The sequence below is a fragment of the Balaenoptera acutorostrata genome, chromosome 2 (assembly GCF_949987535.1).
Source record: "Balaenoptera acutorostrata chromosome 2, mBalAcu1.1, whole genome shotgun sequence".
Classification (NCBI taxonomy): Eukaryota; Metazoa; Chordata; class Mammalia; order Artiodactyla; family Balaenopteridae; genus Balaenoptera; species Balaenoptera acutorostrata.
The window spans coordinates 126,995,077-127,013,628 of NC_080065.1; the positions used below are offsets into that span (position 1 = coordinate 126,995,077).

An 18,552-nucleotide genomic window follows, 5' to 3' on the forward strand; every position below is an offset into this window, starting at 1 on the left:
GCCCAGACTGGTGACCATGGTGGGGAGACACAGGGCAGAGCAGGCTAATTGCTGGGTGTTGAGCGGTATTGGGATGAAGAGGCTGGGAAAAGGACTTGGGAAGATCTTGCCTCGAGGGAAGGTGCCTGGTATAATTAAGAGGTTCTCTGCCTTCACCTGAGGCAGCCAGGCTGCACTCCACCCCCACCAGCTGCTCTGGTCTGAGCTCTGTTGGGAGATGCTCGATGTGCACAAATGGGAAAGGTCAAGTCTCAGCCAGCGGAGAAAGGGCAGGACTTGGGTGCATCTCCATCCGCTTTCTTGGTAAAGGGTGCCATTCCCAGGGAGGCCTCACAGACATGAGGGAAGGGGACACACTGCTGGACAGCTCCATTTGAAGCCTGCTCAGAAAGGCACTTCCCCCAAACGTGGACATGGTCATGGTGGGGAGGGGCCTGGTCAATTAAGATAGGGTTGGGGCACAGGGGCAGGTCTGGGACGTGGGAAGGGACAAAGAGCAGGGATGGGGAAACTGAGGCAGGACATCGGACAAAGGGCTGTTTCCAGTCTCTCTCGCTCCTTCTCTCAGTTCCAGGAAAATAAGAAGCCAAAACTCCAAAAATAGAGAACTTTATTATCAGGGCAAAGTGTTTGGGGCTGGGGGAGGGGAACTGGGGCCCAGCCCCAGGAGTCTGGGGTGGGGAAGAGGGTGACACACAGTACACAGAGAAGGCACAAATGGGGAGGCCCCCCTCCCTGACAGAGCGTCCACCTGGTTACCCACCAGGACCCCTTTCAGGTCTCCCCCTTTCCCCTCTAGAGAAGCACCCATGGCTGGTCTCAGACAGAGACCCACGTTTGGAGAAGACTTCTTCTCCATTTCCCTCCCCGCTTCTGCCTCCAAACCCTTCTGCTCACCTACCCATCAGTCCCCACCTGCAGGACCCAGCAGCTGGTCCAGTGTCCCAGGATGTGACAAGTCACAGGCCTCTCTCAGTGCGGAGGGGGCGGGGGGGGACACGGAGCACACCCTCAGTTTTCATTCGGCCCGACCCTCCAAGCCTGGGTGAGGCAGCAGGGCCATCAGCGGTCCCAGCGTCCCCCGATCTTTGGTTCCACCTCCCACCACTGACTTGGGCTGGTGAGCACGGCAGGCCCGAGACACCAGCTCTGTCACTCCCACACCTCGGTCCAGATGGCCCCGTGGTAGGGGTGGGGTGGGGGCCGGGGCATGCTGAGCCGCAAGGGCTGGCCTACCTGCTTGCTGGGGTATTTGGGGGGGTTGGTGCGGTAGCTGTAGTCGGAGTACTGCTCAGAGCCCGTGGACGTCGTGTCCCCAGTGCCTACGAAAGTGTTGGCTGGCGGCAGGTCCTGCACCACCTGGTGCTTCTTGGAGGCGGAGGGTGACTGAGGCTGCAGCTGGATGGAAGGCAGCGGGGAATTAGAGCGATAGTGGCGGCCGAGGTCAGGGCTGCCTGGTGGGTAGTTGAGGGGCAGGTGGATGCGGGGGCTGTCCCCAGGGGCATCGCTCATCAGGTTGAACTTGAGGGATTTCTGCAGCCCGGCCTCATCCTCGTCCTCCACCGGCTTCACGGGCTTAGGAGACTTGCTCTTCTTGCCCTTGCTTTTGTTTCCCTTGGAAACTTTGCTGCTGGGCTTGGGAGCATACAGGTCCTTGGTCTCCTTCTTGCCAGCCTGATAGCCACTCTTGGCCTCCCGTTGCCGGCAGTAGCGCACGAGCACGGCCAGGGCGATGAGCAAGGCCACGGCCACGACACCCGCCACCACGCCAAACAGGATGTTGCTGCGCTGCTTGGAGCGCTCGTATTCCGGATCCCCAGCAATGTCGATGTCCAGCGGCGTGTCCAGGCTGTGGCCCAGCAGGGTCTCCAGCAGGGTGCGGTTGGCCAGGGTGTCATTGACATACAAGTGGACCAAGGCTGTGCCATAGCGAGGGGGCTTGCCACGGTCACTGACCTTCACCACTAAGCGGTGCAGCCCGTGGTGGCGCCGCTCAATCTCCTTTTCCAGGGTGATGGCACCGGAATGTGACCCAATCTGGAAGAGTCCATAAGGGTTGCCACCGGCGATGCTGTAGGTCAGCTCAGCGTTGACACCAGAGTCAATGTCCTCAGCTGTCACCTGGCTGACCGTCTCACCCAGACGGGTCTGCGGGGTCAGCAGCCGGTGGGAGGTGTTGGAAGGGGCGGTGATAAAGGGTGCATTGTCATTCTCATCCAGCACGTTGATGGTGACGCCAACGTAAGCCGAGCGAGGTGGGACGCCGCTGTCCACCGCCTTCAGCTGGAAGGTATAGGTGCTTTGCTGCTCCCGATCGAAGCTCAGGCTGGAGAGGATGGTGCCCGTGCCGTTCTGGATAACAAAATCACCATTGTCCTGCTCCACCGTGAGCTGCACCCGGGCGTTCTCCCCCTTGTCCCCATCAATGACCGTCACCATGCCCACTGGACTCAGCGCCGGCATGTTCTCCATCACTGAGAAGTTGTAGCCACTCAGCATAAACTTGGGGTCATTGTCATTGCAGTCCAGCACGTTGACAAGGACGGTGGCTGTGCCTTGGAGGCTGGGGCTGCCCCGGTCGGCTGCCACCACCTTCAACTCATAGCTTTCCCTCTGTTCCCTATCAAGGGATGTCTTCACCCGGATCTCTCCAGTTTCCGGTGAGATGGTGAAGAGGCCCTTGGCAGCCGGCTCAGGCTCCAGAGAGTAAACCAGCTCAGCATTGGAGCCCGAGTCGGCATCACTGGCAGTGACCTCAGCGACCACTTCACCTGGCTTGTTGTTTTCTGGGAAGGCAACCTCAGTGACGCTCTGGGTGAAGACAGGTGCATTGTCATTGACATCCACCACCTGCACCTTGAGGGAATTGGTGCTCGAGAGTGGGGGGTTGCCAGAGTCCACGGCCACAATCTCAATGGTGTAGTCTTTGACCTTCTCATAGTCGAGCGGGGTGGTCGTCTGCAGGAAGTACTTCTTCTTGCTGTCACTTCCCGTGTCACTGGCCTGGCGGAGCTGGAAGGGCACGTCACCTGCCACCACACAGGTGACAGCTGCATTTTCTCCCTCATCTCGGTCAGATACCTGCACCAGGGCCACAGCTGTCTCTTCTGCCACGTCCTCTGAGATGTTAGCCATCCCGTCTTGGTGAGTCACCAGCCCTATGCCCCGGATTTCAATGGTGGGGGCATTGTCGTTCATGTCCTTCACGGTCACCACCACTTGGGCTCGGGCACTCTTGGGGTTGGTGCCTCGGTCCTTGGCAAGCACCGAGAAGCGCAGGGTGCTTAGGTCCTCGCGGTCCACGGGGCCCTGCACAGTGATAAGTCCCGTGTTCCTGTCCAGTCTCAGAAGACGCCTCACAACTTCGGGCACCTGGTGGAACGTGTAGTCGATCTCTGCGTTGGCACCTTGGTCGGAGTCATTGGCCTTCACCTACAGGGCAGGGGGAATAAACAAGGAAAACAGGGCTGGGTTAGTTTGGGGATAACAAATTAAGGGACACATTGCTGCCTTTCCAACGAACATGGCAGACGCAACTAATCTAACAAGGCACCCTTTCCAAAAGCAGCACACGCATGCCCTGCCCTTTTCCCAATCCTGACACTTTGGCATATATTACTGATCTTTTTCCCTGAAGAGCACAGATACAGCCCACAAATCCTCAGTGGTACTACAAGCTACTACTAGAGATGGGACAGGGCAGAATTGAACTCTACTTATCACTCCTATACTAGTCCGTCCAAATATGGGGATGAGGATCCAATTAGCAACTAGGGCAGCCCTTCCACCCAATTAAACTGGCCTTCAAACCCTTCTGAAGAGCTGGAAAGGTGTGAGTAGTAGAGATGGTGTGTATGCATGACATATGTGTGCAACATGCATGCATACACACACACGTGTTGTGATTATGTGAGAAGGTATGTGTTTATGCACGTGTCTATTGGCACACGAATGGAGACCCACGTGCCCCTCTGGAGGCCACAGGTGAGGGGATTTCTTTTTTGAAAGGAGCCAGGTAGGGATGTGGGTCAGAGGGAGCCCGCCAGGGCCAGGCCAGGTCACTACTCTGTCAAAACCGGGGAAACCTGTTTCATCTCTCTTCCCCTCCCAGGGCTGGTGCTGGCTAGACATCAACTTGAGGAATCCAGCCGAGCCTGCGGCCAGGAGGGAGGGGCTGGTGCAGGCCACAGAGCCTGCTGGCAGCGGGCTGGGCTCCCAGCATCACACAATGAACTGTCTGTCCCTTTGCAGTGGGCACGTCCTCCCACGCCAAGGCCGACACACACTCGGCCCAAGTCTATACAAACATGGGTGGTAATGGGGCAACAGGAGCCAGGTGGGAATGGTCATGAGGTAGCACTGGTCAGGGAGAAACAAGAGGGTTGGAGTTAGGTCACAGCCCAACAGAATGTGATGGCAGTATGGGTGGGGGCGGGGGAGGAGGGGGGGGGTAGACAGGATAGGTGCAACTTGGCAGAGTCTCTGGGGAGCGGAGCAAGAGTCCTAGGTTCAAATCCCAGCTCCGCCACTTCCCAACTATGAGGCCTTGGGCCGATTATTTAACATCCTCAAGCCTCAGTCTACAAATGTGTAAAATGGGGATAATAATAGAACCTATTTAATGGGGTTGTGGTGAGGATTAAATGGGATGATAAGTGTAAAAATGCGTAACACTGCCTGGCACATGGCAAGTGCTCCCTAAATAGCATTTATCCCTCTTTTTGTCCATCCATCTCTGAAAATCGGTGCTGACACAGTATTGGGCATTGCACCTAGCCGGCCCTCAGGCCACTGCTAGTCTCCTTTCCTTCCCATCAGGATTTTTTTGACAGTGAAAACACTGGTGAGCTACCTGGTCTCTGCTCACCCCTCTAATGGTTTCTCCTCGCCCCTCCATCCCCCTGTTCCCCCAGTCTGTCACCAACTTTTTCATTATGAGTCCCACTGTCTCCCTGTCTCTAGATTGGTCACCCACCTCCCTGTCTGCCTCTCTTGCCATCTTACCTCTCTTGATCTCTGTCTCTGACTCTTGACTTCTGTCTCTCTTTCCCTCCCATCTTGCTCAGTTCTCCTTCTGCCTCTTTCCCACTGCTGGCTCTCTCCCATCCTCCCTTTTCTGCTCTGTCTACCCGTAGCCTCATCTCTGCCCCATTCTCCTGCTTCATCCCACTTCCCAGCTCTTACACACATGGGCTCTGAAGCCAAAATGTTGGATGTGGCCAAGGTGGAATCTGAACACATCAGGTGGGTGTTACCAGGCAAGTTTCCTAATCTCTGTGGGCTCAGTTCCCCATCTGCAAAATGGGGATAATGCTTACATTGTACTGTGGAGATTAAATGATATAATACACATAATGTATTCAGAACAGTGCCTGGCACCTAGGCTATTATTATTCGCCATCCCCGACTGTCTCCCTTTTCTTTCTCAGTCTCTCTTCTACAGGTTCCAGTCCATCAGCCTCTAAAAACAGGCCAAAACTCCTCCCCGTGCCCTGCTTCAGCTTGAGGACTTGGGACGAAGGGTTTCCCAGGATGGGTAACGGTGTGCAGGGCAGGCTGAGCCCTCCTCAGCTCCCTCATATCAAAGACAGACAGCTTCAGCCCATGGGGAAGGAGAAAGGAGCTGGGGCTGGCAGGAGGCCAGGGCTGAGATGACAGTGGGAGATACGCCCACCTGTCTGCAGGGATGCTTTCTTTGCTCTCTCCCAGGCCCTGACCCCACCAAGCTGCCCAGCCCCTGGGGCAGTTCCCATCGAGAGGGGTGTTGAGAGCTTCAGCAGAGGCCACCGACCCCCACTACTGTGCCCAGCACCCCACACCCATGGGCACACAGTGCCTAGGGGAGGAGGTGGGTGTATAGACATCTGTGTACAGTTTTCTACAATTCTGAGGACTCACCTGGCTAAAATGATCTCATTTGACTGTCAGGGATGGGCAAAGCAAGGCTCTATCCTCCAGCCTCAGGAAACTCGTATGTGGCTAAAGGGCCCCTGGTTGGGAAGACATTCTCATCTCTGGAGAGATTCTACTTGGACAAAAGGCGGTTCACTTGTTCCAGCTCAGCTCACTTGGCTGGGGAGGAGGACATCATTTGACTTGGGAGGGGGTTTCACTTTGCAGAGGTTTCTCCAGCTTGAGTCTGCCTCGGGGATGGGGGGATCACTGTTCATATGCTATGTCACTGTCACCTGAATAGCTTGACAGAGGAAAGTAAATCCCCTGCTGGGGTGTGGTGGACTTGTGGGAAGGTCTCACCAGGCGGGCGCTGGGGAAAAGAGATCTCACCACAATATCTTGGCCATCTTGCCCTTAAGTGAAGGAAACTCTCACGAGGTTGGGGTGGGCTCCCATTTCTAAATGTGGGTCACCCTAACAGTTAGATGGAGGGGCCTCTCACCTGGATGACCGAGTGTCCTATGGGGCTGTTCTCAGACAGCTCAGCCTCGTAGGATGGCCGCTCGAACTTGGGGGCATTGTCATTGGTGTCGAGCACGGTGACTCGCAGCAGGGCGCTGCTGGCGCGTGGGGGGTTGCCACCATCCTGCACCTTGATAGTGAGGTCATACGAGTCCAAGCGCTCCCGGTCCAGGTTGCCCATCACGATGAGCTGCGGCTGCTTTCCGTCCTGGTCCTCTGCCACCTGCAGCCCAAATAGCTCCTGGGCCTCGGGCCCCACCTGCAGCTCATAGGATGCCACACCGTTGGGGCCAGCATCGCGGTCCGAAGCCACCGGGATGGGGAAGAGTGAGCCGATGTTGGTGTTCTCGGGGATGGGCAGCGTGATGACTGGTGAGGCGAAGTTGGGCGTGTTGTCATTGATGTCCTGGACCTCTATCTGGCCCTCTAGCAGCCGGGGGCTGCCATTCTGCACAAGGTCCGTGATAGACACCTCAAACTCCAGGATGCAGGGCTCACCAGGGAGCTGGTTCTGGCATTCACGGAGCCCCTCGCGGTCGATAGAGGTCTCCGTGGTAAAGATGTCGCCCGTCTTGCCATCCACCCGCAGGTACGGGGCGCCTACTTCTAGTTTGTATAGGTGGCCCACGTCTGGAAAACCATAATCGGCTGCGAGGCTCCCAATGAGGGTGTTGGGCGGTTGTTCCTCTGGCACCTTGTACACCACCCGAGTGGCATGGCCTGGGGATGGAGCCAGCAGCAGCAGAAGTGCCAGCAGCAAGGCAGGCAGCAGCAACCGTTGCCCCCCAGGGCCTGGGCTGTGCCTCAGGGACCCCATCCGGGCAGGCTCCAGAATCAGGAGGGCTGTAAGCGAGGGAGACAAAACAGGGGGTCAGCTGGGAGGAGAGCCCAGGCCCTGAGGGCTGCCCAGAGCCAGCCCCCGACTCCCCCTCTGCCACCTACACACTGATCTCCCAGGAGAGAGCTCTGCCCCAGTACAGAACACTGATTCCAGGACCCAGAATCCTGAGTCTCACCCACAGCTGGTGTAGCAGCGGTGTCTGCCCCAGCTGGAGGAGCAGGTCTAGAGCAGTTCCTGCCCATGGAACGCCCTGACCCACCTGACACTCCCTCCCTCCCTCCCTCCCTCCCTGCTCTCTACTCTGTGCTTTGCCCAACACCTCCTTCTCACCAGCATCCTGCCTGCCATAGTCACCCATGCTAATTACCCTGATACTGAGATAGGGAGAGACAGCAAGTGGAAGGGTGAGACCAGGAGCAACCCCCAACCCACCCCACCGCCACATTACAAGGTAGGAGAGAGACGCAGGTACCCTCACATTCCCCAGACCTTGGATCATCGCCGCCCACACTGAGGGCCACTCACGTTGGCTGCAGGGAGAAGGGATGACGTCACGTTCCTCTCCCTTCTGAGATGCCAAGTCAGTGTACGCACAGGAGGTAGGACATCTCAAATCCTTTTCTCCTGACGGTAATCACCCTAGTGCCCAATGTCCCCACCCTCGTGAAGGGCCAGCTTGGACTGGGCACCAATCAAGGCTTGAAAACGGTTAGGGTTGTGGAGTAGGTGTTAGCCCTTCCCGACTCCCTTCCAAACACACATGCCCCTGGGCACTCACACCTGTGTGTACACACACAGTTCCCGGGGCTCCTCTACCCTCCCTCTCCACCGGGGTTGGGGCGGGGGGGAGGAGAGACACGGGCAGGTATGTGGAAGGAGAGAATAGACATCAAGACTGGAGTCAGGACTGTGGTCAGAGCTGACTAGCCCTGGAATTGGCATTGGGAGCTGCCCCAGCCTATCCTTAGCAACTAGGAGCCCAGCAGGTCTAACTGGGACAGAGCTGCCAATAACACCAGCAGCCTTGCCCTGACCACTCCCCACACCCCTGCTCAGTCTCTCAGTGAACATCTGGCCCCTCCCCTGCTTAATCGGTCCAGTCCCATCTCATACCTGCCTCTCCCCGCCCACCCCCACATCCTTCCAGTTAGAGGCCTGTATGCCCCAGCCAACCACAAGCTGCACCGCCATCACCACAAGAGCCTGCTTCTTCTGCCCATCTCCCCCAGCTTTGAGCTGTGCATCAGCAGACCCCAGCCAGACCCTCCAGCTAAGTCCCAGTCTTGACTCCCTCCTCCTCTCCAGCACTACCACGACCACGGCCAGCCCTTCTATTCAAATCCAAAGTCTTCAGCCCAGTACTTTCAGCAGAGGCTCAGGCTCAATCTCCCTTCCCTAGCTCCTGGAGTATGTGCCTCACACACACTCCTGGAAATCCCACCCCAGGCCCTGTCACAGGCCACACCCACCCCACTGAAGGCAGGTTCTGGTCACCCAGGAAGCCTTCCCAGGCCTCTTCAGCCCTTGGTGACCTCTCCTTCCTCCAACTCACAGCCACTTATTGTGTGTCCCAATCCCATGGCAATGAATCACTGTGCAGCCTGGGACACCGCCCGCCCGTGTTGTTCAATCCCAGTTATTGTGCACTTGTTCCTGTGTTTTCTGCACTTATTCCTCTCCAAGCATCCCGAAGGAAGGGACGGGGCTCCCTACACTCATCCCCCAGCCCCCACCCATTCACCTTCACAGAGCTGGGCGTACTACAGGTGCTCATTCATGCATTCAGTGAACGTTTATTGGGCACTTACAACATTCCAGGCTCTATCCTGGGTAGTGGGACACAGCAGCAAACAAGACAGATGCAATCTGTCATTGTGGAGCTGACAATGGTTCTAACTCAAGGACTATTGTCATTTTTGTTGGGCTGTACCCATTTGACAGATGTAAGGCAGCAGGGTGGAGAAGAGCAGGGACTGTGACATCAGACAGTCTGAGGCAAACCCCAGCTGCCCACTTTCTGACTGCGTGAGCTGGAGCAATTGACTTACAGCCTCAGTTTCCTTATCTGTAAAATGGGGATAATACTACCTCTTTCCTAGGGAGTTTGAGATCATGTGGGCTAAATGCCTAGCACAGTGAGTATTCAACAAATGCTCCCTCAAAGCACTCACAATTGTAGTTAAGTAGCTGTTTGGGAAATAACTTGTGAATTGTTTCTCTTTCCTATAAGACTGTGAGCGGAGACTGGGAGAGCCTCTGCTTTGTTTACTCCTACATCCTCAGGGCCTTGCCCTGGACCCTGCACACTGTAGGTACTCAGTAACAGCTCAGGAATGACTGTGATTATTTTACCTCTCAGGCTTAGCCTATCCTGGAACTTTCTGTATGGTCACTGCTTGTTTTCTTGCCCAATTTCCCTACTCCACTGAGAACTCCCTGGGGTCTGATTTAATCCTTCTCTGTGTAGGTCCCTAGCAGACTCTCAGCAAATGGTCATTGAATGCAGATTCCTTACACAAACACAGCCCCCTCCCTGGTCACTCCTCGCACTAATAGGCTCAACGCCTGTGAGGCTGTTATCAGATTAGTGTGTGTGTTTGTTCCCAGCTGCAATCTTAATCTCTTTAAAGGAGGGAGGAATTTATCTGATGCTCTATTTGGATCCACCCTCCAGCCATTTCCCCTCTCTCTGCATGGACCTGGCACTGGGCTCATCTTACCATCAAGCCTCAACCCAAACACACCTGTCTCCAAAGAACCTCATTCCCTTCTGGGCGCCTTATCCTGCCCTCCCGTGCACAGCACACACACAACATGGGATCATTGTGAGCACCAATTCCGTGCAGAAGTCTTGGCAGGGTGGGGGTTACTTGGGAGTTACCCTAAACATGATGAAGAGGAGAAATAAAGCAGTGCCAGCCTGCCTCCACTCACTCCCTCCAGATCAACGGTTGGTAACTTTTTGGGTCACATTCCCCTTTATGAATTTTATGAAACCACACTGCAGATTCTTCCAAGAAAAATGAACACTCACAAATTTCGGCTACAAATTCAGAGGCCCGTGGTCTGGCACCGTCAGGGTGACTTTGATTTGTAGCCGCTCTAAGAGCTACAGATTAAGCACTGACCTTGGGGGCTTCCTTCCCCATCTTGGGTCACAACCAGGGGCTCTAACCCCTCAGGCCTTCTGGGCAGCACAAACATAGCATGCTTGTGACACATTCCCCCCACATCCCCCCTCCCCACGCCTGCCCTTTAACTCTCATACACATTCTCTCACTCACCCTGTCACCCTTAGGGGTCAGGAAAGGATTGTGGCATCTAACTTCTGAGTTGGGAAGAAAACCAAAAGGGAATATCCAAGGCAAGGAAGGTTGGGGGCGGGGGGGGGGGGCGGTTTCCTGGGAGGAAGGAGGAATTTGGGGGGGAAATGGGTTTGGGGGAGGGTTGCCCAGAGTAGGTTGCCCAATAAGAGTTGAAGAGGGTTTAGGCTCTTTAAGCACCTGGAGAGTTCCTTTAAAATGAGTATTATCTGGCTCCACCCTTAGGAATTCTGATTCTGGAAGAGGGACCTGGAGAAACCCCCAGGCAGCAAGGTGGAGGCAGCAAGGGTCAGGAACCTTCTGGGAACAACTTTGAGGTACTCTAGGTCTTTGGAGTTAAGAAAGAAGTATAAATTCTATTATCATCACCTTTATTATCATCATCACTCTCCTCACTATCATCATCAACCCAGCTAACACTCCCCCAGAGATTGTACTACATTTACATCCATTTCCCATCTAATCCTCCCAGCCCACTGAAATGGGTACTATTTATTATTAATTTATGGCTCCCCATAGTACAGATGATAAAACTGAGGCTCAGAAATAATAATTGCCTTAGGTCACAGAAGTAGTAAGCAGAAGAGTTGGGATTTGAGAAATAAGAATGCCTCCTCACGTGAGTTGGGAAAAGGCTGGATGGGGGAAGGGAAATCAATGGAAATCAGTGGTTGCTATGTACCACCCCTGCCGCCCGCCCCCCCCCGCCCCCCGCCAACACACACACACACACACACACACACACACACACACACACACACACAAACACACGCAATCCCTGGGCTGCCAAACCTGCAGGGCAAGGAGTGAAAGAGAAATAAGAGAGCCTAGGGTTCAAGGTCCGAAGGAACCCAGGCCTCCCAGGATGCAGAGAGAGAGACAGAACAGCCAGGAGTAGCAGTGAGGCGGCCTTTCCTACCCCCTGCTCCCACCGTCTCTGAACTTTGTCCTGGTGGTTGGTTGTTGGGAGTCATTAGTCCCAGATGGCAGCCTTTGAAGCGAGTAGTGCCTTATCTGCCCTTCCCTAGGCATTGGCTGCCTTCCCGGCAGGGGTGTCCCCACCTCCGCCTAGCGACGTTGGGCACCCAGGACCCTGAGAAGCCAGAGCCTCAGTAGGGACAGTGACTCATTCTTCTCAGGCCAGAGGAGCACAGTGAGGTGTGAGGGGGCAGAGTCCAGGGAAGGCCAAGGAAAACGCCATCTGTGTCAACATCTGGGGAGGAAGGAGAACAGTGGTGAGGCTTCACCTGGAACCTTCATTGACAGCCCACTTCAGGGATCAGGGGCCATTTCCTGCTGAATGCTGTGGCCAGAGAGGAAACACACGGGGGCAGACATCACTGTCCCAGAGGCCAGGTCAGCCCTGACCCTCACTCCCGCACTGTTACACAACAGTCACCACCACTGTGGGCACAAAACACCAAGGGACATAGCAAACATCTGGGAGAGGAGGGTAAGCAAGCTGGGCTGTGTGGGGTGGAGCTGTTCAGAGGCTTCCCACAGTGAATAAGTGCACAGCCCTCAGCTCCTCTCCCTTCTTTTTCACAACCCTCTGTTAGCCTCTGCAGGGTTTCCAGGCACCTGCATTCTGAGTCAGATTGTCGGGGTTCAAACCCTGGTTCCACCACTTCCTAGCTGTGTGACCTTGGCCAAGTGACTTCACCTCTCTGAACATATTTCCATATTGTGAAATGGAAATAATCCTGCCTCTTGAAGTTATTTGGGAGGATTAAATGAGAGCCGATGCATTAAGGTCTATTACATTGTAAAAGACAGATAGCTTTCCATCACCGAATAGAGCACTTTATTTCCAACATCAGGCAAACAGTAGGTGCTTATTGGTTCAATAAATAAGTGAGCCAATCCCCTGCCAGTTGGGAAGACCTATGAAGGCAAGGATGGTGTCTCTCTTACTACAGTACTGCATCCTCATCACCCACCATGGGCCCTAGCAGACAGTAGGTGCTCAATACATGGTTGAAAGAATCTCTCTCTGCAGCACCAACTATCCTCTCTCATGGGAGGGGCAGACCTCACCCGTATTAGAAGGGCCTCCTCCTTTCCCATCTCCTCTGCCCCCAGCCTTGACTCCTGCTCAGCTCCTCCCCCCACCCTTGCAGACCTTCTCCTGACCCTTCCACCCACTCTCCGCAGCAGTTAGCTCACTATCTCTACCTAGCCCAGCTCCCCTGACCAAGTAGCCAGAGCAGCAGCCCGTCTGCCAGGAGGACGCCTTACCAGCAAGACCCCCTTTCCAGCTGAAATCCCTTTTGGAATTGGGGATTGGGTGGGGGGGAACGGAAGAAACTAAATGCAGCCAGAACTGAAACCAGACCTGCTCCCCTACCACCCCGCCCCTGGCAGTCTCTGGAGGCCCCTCTCATCGCTCTCTCCTCGATTCCACTCCATCCCCTGGTCTGGTCGTAATTACGTATTTCAATCCTCCCAGACCGCCACGTCAAGAAAGTAACACACCCCCACCCCACACACACCTACACCTCTGGGCTGTCACAAACACCTTCTGCGCGCTCTCCTTCCTGGCAGCTACCAAGGGTTGGCCCAGAGCAGGTAATGGAAGGCTCTCGGCGTTTTCCGGCACGACATCCTGGGCTCTGCCGGCCGGGGCAGACCCCAGCCTACACCGCCGCGGTCAGCGGGCGCTCCCCGTACACCTCCTGCGCGCGGGGCATCTCCTCCCAGAGGACGCGGGACAGTGTGTCGGGGGAGGTGGGACGGCGGCTGTTCTCCGCCAGCCTCCGGCTCGGCCGGCCCCACCCCACCCCCACCCTCAGCAGGGCGACGCCGGGCCTTCCCGAGCTCAGGGCGAGGCGCGAGCGCGGCGCGGTCAGAACGCGCCTCACCGGCGGGCCCCTGGTGCCCCCCGCCCCAGGGGCCGCCGCGGGGACTCCCTCCTCCTCCGCCTCTCGGGCCTCAGCCTAGGGACCCCCGCAAGCCGGCGTCGGCTGGAGCCGCTCAGCGCAGGGAGGGGGCGGGGAGGGAGCCAGCGCCGGAATCACAAAGCAGCGAGCCCGGCCCGGAGGAGAAATACTCGTAAAACGGACCCTCTAGCGGACGGCGGAAAAGGGGGCTTTGCCCCACTCTCAATCGTCAAAGACCTCAAAGCAGCCCCGAATATTTCCTGCTAGAGGAATGGTCTCCGACCACTGCTGAAAAACTGAGGCCAGAAGTCTGGGCTCCCGAGGGTAGCTGGGGGGAAGGGGTGCGAGTCCTTCTCGCCTGCCAGTTGTGATCCTGCGCGTGCCGCGCGCGTGCCCTCCTGGTCCCAGGGCCTTGCCCGCACACACGACTCTGGCCTGCAGCCGGGACCCGGCGGAGAGGACGCCCGGGTGTGAGAGGGACACAGGTGTGTGGGCCCCAGGTGTGCTGGGGATCCAGGTGGTTCGGAGAACGCAGCTAAATGGTCCGAAGAGGGTCGCAAACACCGCCCAAGGCTTGCACCCTCTGCAAAGGGACCTAGGGCCCTGGAGCTCCGGGGAGGCGGGTTGGCGCGGCCTGCCAGGTCCAGCTCGTTCCGGGAATACCCGGCCGGCCGGCTGGCCCCGGAGTGGGGGTGGGGAGGCGCCGGCAGGGAAGCAGGTCCGGCCAGCCCCTAGGGTTCCCGCTGGGCCGAAATTTACACTCACTGTCCGGCGCTAAGGGGAAAGGGGCGCTAGGGGCTCTCCGGGTGGCCCGGCGGCTTCCCCTGATGGAATCTGGCCTCCGAGGGAGAGGGACAGAGCGTGTATGTTTGTGTGTATACGCTGCAAGGTGTAATGTGACACTGTTGGTGGAAGGTGTGTGTGACACCCAGTGTTAAGATGTGTGAAGCAGTAGATTCTGTGTTTGTGCCCGTGAGGCGCTGCTGTGGGTGCCACTTGCTGTGTTAGGGCGTGTGCCGTCAAGGAGTGTGCTGAAACACTGGGTTCTGTGTTTATGGGTGCAGTCGAGGGGTGCAAGCGAGACATGTGTTGTGTACCTGTGTTCTGGCCAAGGAGTGTAACACAATTTATGTTAGGGTGTGTGCCTTAAAGGAATATGTGTGTGCGGGGCTGGGTTTTGAGTGTTCATCTAGCGAACTGTGGCCGTGACACTCGTATGTGAGGGCATGAGATTGCGTTTGTGTGTCCATGTCGCCGAATGTCACACCCGGTTGTGTTTTGTTGTTCTGTATGGCCACGGGTTGTGTGTCCGTGCTGCTGAGCATGCAGAAGCGGAAGCAGATTCTGAGCTACTGACGGTGCCCCGGTGGGCGCTGGTGTGCGGGAGGTATGCCTGTGTGCACATATGTATGTATGTGTGTACATATGTCCGTGGTCTGGCCCTCCGGGTGCCCGCGGGGAGCTGGAAGCGCCTGAGTAATCCGAGCTGGTCGCCCAACAAGTGTGTGTGTGTGTGTGTGTGTGTGTGTGTGTGTGTGTGTGTGCGTTGTGAATGAGGGTCCTTGCTTGCTACATCCTCGGGGACGGCCCCCCCCCTCCAACTGGGGGCTGCGGGCTTGCCCCAGGCCATCTCCATCCCTCGCGCGGCTGGAGCCCCCTTATCCCCGCAGCTCCAAGCGCGCCAGGGTGCAGGTCGCCCAGGCTGGAGCCCAGTCCAGCACCCGCTCTCCTCTCGGCTTTTTGCGGCGGACCTTGAAGGCCAGGGTGCCCCAGCCGCAACCCCAACCGCCCCCACCTCAGCCCCGGCGCGCTGAGCACCGACCGGGCCCCCGTGGCCTCGCTCGGCCGAGCGCCCCTCCCTCGGCTCCCGCCGGCCATGGCCGCTCCCGGCCGGGAGCCACCACCGCCTCCACCGCCACCGATCCTTACCCGCCTCTGGGCAGCGCAGGCCGCGGGCCCTGCAGTCCATGAGCCGCCACCGGCCCCGGCCCGGGCTGCGGCTCGGCACGGCACGGCTCTGGCTGGCGCTGCGGTTCAGGCTCGGCTCCGGCTGGCTTTGGGCACAGCAGCCCCGGCGGCTTCGCGTCCGCGCCGCGCTCCCGCTCCCCGAGTGTGTGAGGCGGCGGTGGTGGCGGCAGCGGTGGCGGAGCCAACGGCGAACGGAGAGCACAGCCGGGCCCGCCCCCTCCCTGCCCCCCCCCCTCCTGGCCCGCCCGCCTGCCTCCCTCCCGCCTCCCTGCCCCCTCCCCCGCCCAACACGGCCGGGAGGTGGAGCTCAGGACCGCTCTGGTCCTGCTGGGAGGGGACCCCAGCACCGCTCCCCAAAGCCAGGACCCCTTTGGCTATCTCTCCCCTACCCGAGGCCCGTATACACAGATCGTCCCCCTCCCTGGCTCTTCAGTTTACACTTATCCCACCCGTGCCCCCATCTGGGACCCCTCCCGAATTCCTTTCCTAACCTCACTCAAACACCTGTCCCCTACCCTGCCCCCCTGGGAAGTGGAGGCACGGGATGTCTCCCCCGGTGCCTTCTTTTCTGGGCATCTGCTCCTCCAGATCCACCTTCTTCCCGCCCAGACCCCCAGATCACCCCGAATGGCCCTCCCTTCTCACTGCGCTCAGGGGAAGTCCACCCCTCCCCCTCTGGCCGAAGCCGCAGAGCGGTCAGCGTCGGTGGCCGCAGCAAGTCTTGGGGGTGGGGCTATGGAGGGGACCGTGGGAGGGGGAGGGTAACGGGACCAAGGGGGCTCCTCTAGAATGAGGATTGGGGAGATATACAAGTGTGAGGATGAGGTGATGCGCCTAAGCTCGGGCTATTAGAGGGTCCCTCAATCACCTGCCCTCTGGGTGGCATGGAGCTGTGACCCCGACACATTTACCAGTGACACACACACATTCACACAGTCACATGGGTCCCTACCCCGCGAAGCCGAGCAGTGTCACGGCCTGTGTCACACGCCCTCGCAGTGCCACACGCTCCCTGTCACAATCACACTCTCCGAGTCACACACTGTGTCACACGCAGTGTCTCACACACTCGATACTCAGTTTCTCCCACTCAGTTTTGGCTCTCTGGCGCCATCTAGAGGTGTCTGAGCAGCCTGGGAACTCCTTTTCCTTCGCTCAGGGTTTGGTACCCCAGGCCCTCAAGTGCCCCAGTCTAATACGACCTCCAGCTTTTGCCACTTATAAGCCAACGCAGTGGGTTCCAGGCCAGAAGAATGAGAGAGACTGTCCCTGGTAAGGCCTGGCACTGGGTGTGCAAAGGCCTAATATGGGATGACTGATTGCTGGGCCTCTATTTGCCATAGCCTCTGACTACTCCTCCCCTATCCACCGGCATTTTCCCATCCCTACCACTCCTCTATCCCTTGTCTTTTTCCTCTGCTTCCTCCCCTTCTGATACCTGTATTCTCTGTGGAACACTCTTCAGGATAAGGGTGGGCTCTCGGGCCAGCTGAGGGCTGCCCAAGATCTCTCTGAGAGCAGCCCCCCTCGAACTCCCTTTCTGGCCTGGGCCCTGCTCTAGTCTGCACTCCCAGACCTCAGCCCCAGAATCCCAGATGGGGTTCTTTGGATGGGAGATGGGGTGAGCTAGTGAAAGGAGGATCTGTCCTATAGGTGGTTTCTCCCTGTCCCCTGCAAAACTCATATGCTCCGCATCACTGAGCACAGCTCCAAGGGAGGAATCAGTGGCCCAGAGACAAGAAATCTTCCACAGAGGAGCTGCCCCAGCTTCCCTGCCCCCAGCGTGTGCCTGCTGCCCACTGCAGCAAACCCTCCTCAGTCTGCTTGCTGGGAGCCATTCAAAGGCTCCTCTGTTCTCCTCCCTTGCTCAGGGCTGAGCAAGATAGGCAGCCGCAGAGCTGGGCAGGAAATGCTAATCTCCCAGATGTTCTCCTCTGTCCTCCCTGCTCCACCACCGTCAAACCCAAATCCTGCACCAAGTGGTAGGAGCAGAACTGGGCCAGTGCAACACCAGGGTGTGTCTACTCTTCTCCCTGCTCCCCATCCCCTCCTACCCCAGCTGCCAGGCTGGGCTCTGTGGGGGACCTGAGCCTGGGACAAGGTAGAAATGAGGATGGGGCTGTCTTCCCCAAGCAGAAGGGCAGGCAAAGGGCTGAGACTGGGAGGTTGCATCTGAAGAGGAGAGAAGCCAGGCTCCTGGCCCCATACCAAACTGGGAGGAGGACCTGGTTGGCAAGTAGGGAATCGGGGTCTTCTAAACTGATGATGCCTGAGATTCCAGCTGAGACTGTGGCCAGGGATTGGGGGATGCTAGGTGTGGGAGTGGTTGGGTTGCTTGTGGCCTAAGGCTCTTGCTGTGATATGTATGTGCCTGGGATGGGCCATGGCTAAGAGAGAGTTAGGATGCTGTAGAGCCTTGCACTGTAACAGAAAAAATTGTTGTTTCTGATTGCAGCTGGGACACTGTTGTGATGCTATGATGCTGGTGTGCCTAGGGTATAGCCAGAACAATCAGATTATCAGAGAGGCTGTTGCCAAGCTGTGTGTGTATGTGTGTGTGTGTGTGTGTGTGTTCATGTGTGCATGTTGAGAGGAGGGCTGTAACTGAAATGCTATAAGGCTTGAAGCTAAAAGTGTGAGGTTGGCATACCTGAGACTGGCTATAGCTGAGAAGCTGTTCTCTGTTAATACGACGTAGGTAGAACTGTAGCTGGATCCATTGCTTAGGTACTAGGAGATGAGAGGCCGTTGCTAGGAGCCTGTACCTGAGAGGAAGGCTGTTACCTGGGATAAGAGCAGAGCTACTGTTGTGTATAGAACTGTAGCTGGGATGCTATTGGTCCTGAAGCTATAGCTGTGATGACAGCATACTGGGGATTGGCTACAGCTAAGATGCTGTTGCCCAGGCTTGTGGCTGGGCTGTTACTGTGTGCAGGACTCTAGCTGGGATGCTGTTATGCCTGCAGCCATAGCTCTGAAGCTCAAGTGTAGCTGAGAGGCCATTTCCTGGTAATATAGCAGGACCACTGTTGTGTGGGGGACGGAGGCCACACTCTGTTTCCTAGGAGATGAGAAGCTGTTCCCTGGGAAGCTGTTCTGGAAGGCAGGATGCTACCTAAGATGG

At 57.1% G+C, this 18,552-nt stretch overlaps 1 protein-coding gene across 6 annotated transcripts in view; it reads right to left on the minus strand.

The window, feature by feature from the left end:
• PCDH1 (protocadherin 1) overlaps positions 1-15,601 on the minus strand; it is a 73,778-nt gene extending 58,177 nt beyond the window's left edge. For 5 of the 6 annotated variants that reach the window (XM_057541393.1, XM_057541391.1, XM_057541392.1 and 2 more), the window contains exons 1-3: positions 15,390-15,601; positions 6,398-7,260; positions 1,237-3,432 (exon numbers count right to left, since the gene is read on the minus strand). In XM_057541393.1, the coding sequence (XP_057397376.1) occupies positions 1,237-3,432; positions 6,398-7,260; positions 15,390-15,429 (3,099 nt within the window). In that variant the 5' untranslated portion in view covers positions 15,430-15,601. Of the gene's footprint in view, positions 1-1,236; positions 3,433-6,397; positions 7,261-7,783; positions 7,799-15,389 lie in introns of those variants that run through there. The other variant, XM_028161859.2, reaches the window with a different exon arrangement.
• Positions 15,602-18,552: the final 2,951 nt, after the last annotated feature.